Genomic DNA, 6542 nt, shown 5'->3' with positions numbered 1-6542 from the left:
ATATATATATAATGTAATGTGAAGATATTATAGGCTGATTTTTCTATAGCTGATGTATTAAAGCTTTTCTGAATGCAAATGAAGGATACCTCAAGCTTAACCCCAATTAGCAGCAAGGAAAACATCCTGTAAATCCACCTCATGGTTTTATCAAGGGAAAGGAGCTGAAGATGAAGTGATCTTTTAATAACTTCATTAAATGGTATTTGTCTACATCTGTAGCCTGACCAACCTGGTCTAGTGGAAGGTGTCCCTGCCCATGGCCAGGGGTTGGAATAAAATGAGCTTTAAGATCTCTTCCAACCCAAACCAGCCCGGGATTCCATGATTACTCAGAGCTGTCAGAAAAAAATGGGGCTGGACACCACCAATATTTAAAGGTGTTTTGAGACAACTCCTGGAGATTCCGTCCTGCCCTGAACACAACGGACCCTCTTCTGTCTCTTGAAGAGGGAAAGGGAGCCTTGGAGGTTTCACGCTCTGGAATTCATACTGTATCCACCTGCTCTAAAGCCCTGTTCCATCTGAGTGTTTTAATTAAACCATTTTCATGGCCCAACAACAGCAAGACACCAGAGCAGCGAGGTCAGACCCAGCCACGCAGCGTTTCCTTCACACGTCATTCCTGCCAAGCCCACGGGTGGCTTTTCAACCTGCTGCTCAGGCTTTTCCCCTGCCTGCACGGGGTACATTTTCCCCCTTGGATTGCCCTCTCCACCGAACAGCAGGATGACAACAGGCTCAAAGCCAGCTCAGGTGTGAGCAGCCAGTTTGCCAGCAAGGTGCTGGAAACTCTGCAGAGGGAAGAACATATTTATTCTCCCCGTGAAGCTTAACAATATGCTTGAATTATTTCACTTGAAAAGGGAGCTTTTCATGCACATATTAATACAGCAAAAGCCTATTCCATTCCCCTATTCCTTATAGCACATTTTTTTTTGACTGATGTCTGAAGTCACCTCCAGCTGCCTTTGCAATTTGCTTGATCTGCTTACTAGCAAGCAATCAGTGGGAAACTCTGCCACTTTCTTTGTCTCCCACATTTTTCTCCTAAGCATAAATTACTTTAGGAGAGCCCTCTCCATCTTCTCCATGAGATTTTTCAAGCACAGGAAAATTAACCTCTTACCCAACCCAGTGCGTGCTCTGTATTTATTTACCCCATTTATTGTGAGTGCCAAGCACTGGAACAGATCAACAAATTTCTTCAAATTACTCCCAAATTTCTTCAAATTACTCCCAAAAATGAATTTAAACACTGCTAGAACGAAAAGCCTGTACAGTGCCTGGAATGACATATTTCCTCCCACATCACTGTCCGTTTTAGAGCTAAACCTGACCTTAATCAACACTTTCACTGCCACACCAACTGTTGTCCACGTGGCTGAACCAGCCTCATCCTCAAGGACCTGTAAAAGTAACTCAGGAAAAAGTTCAATATGTTATTTTCCCTTCCATGGTCTTCGCTGTGGTTTAAGTGTTTGCAGAACCTCAACAACGTGGGGTTTCAGCACCAGGCCTTGCCCTCAAGTGCCTGATGTGCTCAAACTCCTACCAAGAATATGGAATTAAGACCTCCCAGAAGTGGAACTTAAAGTTACCCGTTTTTGCACCGACAAAACTTTCTCTGGAACGTTTTTCGCTTTTCACATCAAAGAAAAATATCCTGTATTTAATTCTCAAACCAGGAAGCGTCAAATGAATTGTTGAAATTTCTAACCCTTACAAATTCATGACCTTTGGAGATATTTCAAGTAGGTTTTAGACAGTTCTGAAAGTTTCCCTAAATTCCAAAACAACCTTCAATATGGCTTTATGTGGTGAATTCTGAAACAAATTTATCTACTAATTGGAGAGAGGTGATTTTGGATAAAAATACAGACCCTGGTGCAATTGTCTTTAATCAGAATCCAGGTGAATATGAGCCACAGTCTGAATCAATATTTTAGTTGTCTTCCAGCCTCAGGACTTTGCAATTTGTTGTCAGGAAGACAAAATAAAGCAGGTAACTATTACAAGAGAACCCGTGAAATAATCACAGCCTTACTCACATGGGTGAATATTAACCAAGAAGGAACAAAAAGTTTGTTTAGTTCTGGGTTAAAGACTCAAAACAATGCTGTACTCACGGGGGCTAATTGGTGTTCCAGTGTGGCTGAGGGATCAAGGAGCTTGGAAGTGCCACCAGCCAAGAAAAGGAGGAATTTTGTTAGTGTTTTGATGGATGTGCAGCTCTTAGAGAGGGATGTCTGTGGCAATGTGAGGGGAAGAAAGGATGACATTTATTCTCTCTTGCTCAGTTGACCTCCATTCCTTTTGCTCTTCATGGAATCCCAGAATGGTTTGGGCTGGGAGGGACCTTAAAGCCCATCCAGTGCCACCCCCTGCCATGGGCAGGGACACCTTCCACCAGCCCAGGTTGCTCCAAGCCCTGTCCAACCTGGCCTTGGACACTTCCAGGGATCCAGGGGCAGCCACAGCTTCTCTGGGCAACCTGTGCCAGTGCTCTTCCCTCATCCCTGTGTCTGTGGGACTCCCCCTACTATGGAATTCTGACAAAGTAGATATTTGAGATTTTCACTCGCTGCTTACAAAGTGCAAAAAGCCCCAAAGCCCAAGAGGTGGTGTGTGCAACCTTGTGGCCTTCACAGGTTTTGAAGCAGGGCAAATAAATGTGGGAGATGAGAGTAAGCAAGTTTAGGAAATAGTGGCAGGGATTTTTGGGATCAAACCTCCCATCACATTATCAGTGCGTGTAAATAATCCACACTGCACCTGAACAGACCTCTAAAATAACAAACAATAGGTCTTATCTAGTGGAAGGTGTCCCTGCCCAAAGCAGGGGGCTGGAATGAGGTGAGCTTTAAGGTCCCTCCCAGCCCAAACCCTTCCGAGATTTTTATGGATGAATGTGGGGAATGCCAACAACAGCAGTGGATGTACTGAAGTAGAGCACACCCAGAGAGCATTGCCCAGAAGCCACAAAAAGCAGAGTTCCTTCACTATCTGCTGTTAAATCTGGCATGTTTTGAATGTTTTGTTTGGTCTGTCCCTTTTAAACAACAAGTGCTATAAATATATGTATATTTATGTTGCATATAAAATCCTTACATGTCAAAATTAAGTCCAGGTACAGAGTCTTGTTTTCTTTCTTGCCTACTCAGATCAGAGTGATACATAATTTATCAACCATTTATCTTACTTATTTAGGTCTTTACAGCTGAAAATACCTACGGGCACAGAGCAAAATATTCGAGACACGTGAGGATCACACGCTGCAGTTTCCAACCACAGGGCCAAGGTCACTCTGCTGGGCAGACACTGAGTTACTGTAATTCCTACAAGATAAAAGAAAGGGTCAACCGTTCTTCCTTGGCTTGTCAGCACCACAAAAGCACTGGAAATCTGAATTTTCCTACTTTTAGAAGCAGAGGTTAATTTTCTTTTTGTTTTTACACCCTGTCCCTGCTCGTTACATGAGCTGCAGGGCTGGCATAGGGTTTTATAGGCACAGAACCTCTAGGAAGTGGGTGGTCTGATATGTAAATCACTTAGCAATTAACCATGAATTAACTAACTAAACTTAGGGTCTTGAACAGCAGGACCAGGTTAAGCTCAGAGGCTCAGGGCATGGAGGCACTGACAGTGTCTTCTCCATGTTCTCCTTTACCTTACCTAGAGAAGCCTAAAAACACAAAGCTGCTCAACAATTACTGTCCTGTATCCATATACAGAATTACACTGCAAAAAGAAATGAGTAGACTTACAATTATTTTTACTGCATTACCTGTGAAAAGTAGAGAAACAGAAAAATAAAGTTTTGGGGGTGAGAAAAATCTGGTGACAAATTGGCAGCCATTTGTTACTTTAAAGGAAGACTGAAGCCTGTTCAGTTCTGCATGTAAATAATTTCTGTCCCAAGGTTAATTAGCCCTTTTGCAGCTTGATGGGCTGGTTGTGTCTGATGTGACTGATTTGGTCACAGCTGGGGGACAACCAAGTTGCCCAGAGGTTTTAATGTCCTGCAAAAAGCGTGTCTGTGCATCCAGGAGGAATCTCAGGAATCATTGAATCCCCATTTAGTGAGCTCATACATCACAGCATTCAGCACCTGGGGAAGGGCTTGATCACCTCTGTGTGCTGGGGGAGGTTTGAACTCGCCCAGGTTTCAGCAGAGCAGCTCACTGATCCCTGGGACTGCCCTTCCTGCTCTGGATTCCATCGCTCTGCTGAAGCCCCCCAGCCCACAGCAGCAAGGGGGAACTGGGTGGGATGTGAACACCCAAGAACCCAAAGCATTAGGAAGGCACTTGAGCGCTGTTTCTTCCTTCTCCTGGGAGATAAAAGTCGGATTTTCAAATTATTGTTATTTTTCCTAAGCAACCCGTGTTTATTTAGACGCCAAAATACCGTTGCTTGGCTCTTACCTGTGGATTCATAAGATGAAGTTTTGTGTTTTGCAAGAGCTTCTTCCTTGGTGTCCCACCACACAGGGAACTGGGAAAATATGAGTAAAGGCTTTTTCCACTGCAAGGATTTGCCCTCAGAAAACTGTGATTCAGTAGCATCTTTTAAGCCAACACAGTTTTGTTAAGTGCATCTTACAACATCTGAGCAGTCATGAAAAGCCATTTCAATGCAGTTGAATCCTTCACTCTGACATTTATTACATTACACAGCAGAGCAGGAGAGTTTGCTTTTGTCACACAAATGTTGGGATTTTACATTGGGGTAAAACATTAACACTTCACCAAACTGAGCTGTTTAGACCCGGTCCAACTACTGGGCTCTGCTTCCTCGTTCTGATTTGAAAGGAAATCAAATTTAAAATAGCAAATTCTCTTCAAGTCCATGTGCAAGGCTCAGGTTACCACCTTCCTGTGCACTCTGTGCATGTTTGTCCAGCTCAGCCACCACTATTTTTGCAAGAGGAGCTTCGGCAAGGACAAAAAAGCATCAGTTCAAAACAGGGAGAGGTTACTGGAGGCAAAACTACTTAACTGGTGTTTTCCACCAGCTTTATTGGACCGAGGGGAATGTGCTCACCCTGCACAGGCTGCGGGGGGCTGATCCTTCCCAGCCCCAATCCTCAGCTGTGAGCGACATCAGAAACAAGCTTCGGGGACTGCCCAGAGCACAGGCCCCATTTTGGGTTCAAACCTCCCTCCCTTCAGCCTCTGCTCCTGCCACATCCCTCATCCCACCACACAATCCGCTGGCTAACGAGTCACAGTTCACAGCCAACAGGGAGAGCCCCGGGGCTGTGGATGGGCACAGAGACCTTCACACCCACACCCGCCGGCTCAGACCCAACCTCAGCTCTCTGAGCTGGGTCTGTGTCTGTCGGGATTAGATAAACAGGGTCTGACCGTCACACAGAAATGGCCTGGAGCAAATCCCCGGGGTTTAATGAAACCAGACCAGAAGGAATGGCACTAAATCCACAGCTGCAAAGCATCAGTGTTTCTGCTTCCCAAACACGCTGGCAAAACACTCCCCCCCGCTTTCTTTTAGAGTCGTCACGTTGATTCCGGTTCGTGTTTTCCAGCACACGCCCTGAACTAAACGTCTGGAATGTGTTAGGCACAAGTGGGATGCAGAAGGTGCCTCCTCCTCGCCTTCAGTGCTTCCTGACCTGACTTACACAAGCCCCATCCCCTGCACTCAGTGCTGGCCCAGCCATCCATCCTCACCATTCCGTCAAAACCAAACCTGATGGGGAACAGAAATAAAGCTGAATTACAAAATGACAACAAACTGTATCACTTTAGAATCATAGAAACGTGGAACGGTTTGGGTTGGAAGGAATCAAAGATCACCCCATCCCACGTGGCCCTGCCATGGGCAGGGACACCTTCCACCAGCCCAGGTTGCCCCAAGCCCCGTCCAACCTGGCCTTGGACACTCCCAGGTCTGTGAGATGCAGTCTTAGTGATGGAGTTTGTTCTGCAGTGGCAGAAGTTACAGTTTCACACCCAAAATAAGATCAGAGTTGCCTATTTCTTCCCTGCTCACTTTTGACTTGGTTAAAAATACACATCTGGATGAGAATTTGAGGGAAACCCAAAAGCCAAAATCACCTCATAGTCCTCAGGTTTCCGTGACCAGTTTGGCCACAGCCTTCAAGGAGGATGCACTGGGAGAGCATTTTTCTGATTAAAGGCAAAAGTACAAAGCTGGGCTGTGTTAAATTCACTGAGGTTTTTCTGGCAGGCCTTGGGATGGCCTCAGGAATGGGGCTGCTGACTCCAGGTGAAGATGGAACCATGGAGAAGTCCCAAGCACTGCTGAATGGTCCCCCACTGTGCAGACATCAGACACCCCTCCCACCCAGCAGCCTCATCACAGTGGGTTTCCCCTGAGAGCCCCTCATTTGCCCCCACCCATTCTGGGACCCAGCTGTATTTGTGCCATCCCTGAGATCCAGGTCTCTCCTCTCACTCCAGGATCCCCCCCAGCTCATGCTGGGAGTGCCTGCTTTGGCACTTCTATTCCCAAACATTTCCTGATCAAACCTAGAGACCTGGAGTCTTTCAGCTTGG

At 45.8% G+C, this 6542-nt stretch overlaps 1 protein-coding gene across 1 annotated transcript in view; it reads left to right on the top strand.

The window, feature by feature from the left end:
- The window catches only part of LOC108641535 (maestro heat-like repeat-containing protein family member 7), a 10777-nt gene extending 9941 nt beyond the window's left edge, over positions 1-836 (top strand). The window contains exon 11 of the mRNA XM_029964019.1: positions 726-836. Coding sequence (XP_029819879.1) covers positions 726-836 — 111 coding nt within the window. The remainder of the gene's footprint in view (positions 1-725) is intronic.
- Positions 837-6542: the final 5706 nt, after the last annotated feature.

This window comes from Manacus vitellinus, unplaced genomic scaffold (genome assembly GCF_001715985.3).
Source record: "Manacus vitellinus isolate BGI_N305 unplaced genomic scaffold, ASM171598v3 scaffold_68_pilon, whole genome shotgun sequence".
NCBI classification, from domain to species: Eukaryota; Metazoa; Chordata; class Aves; order Passeriformes; family Pipridae; genus Manacus; species Manacus vitellinus.
This window is presented reverse-complemented; position numbering and strand designations above follow the sequence as displayed.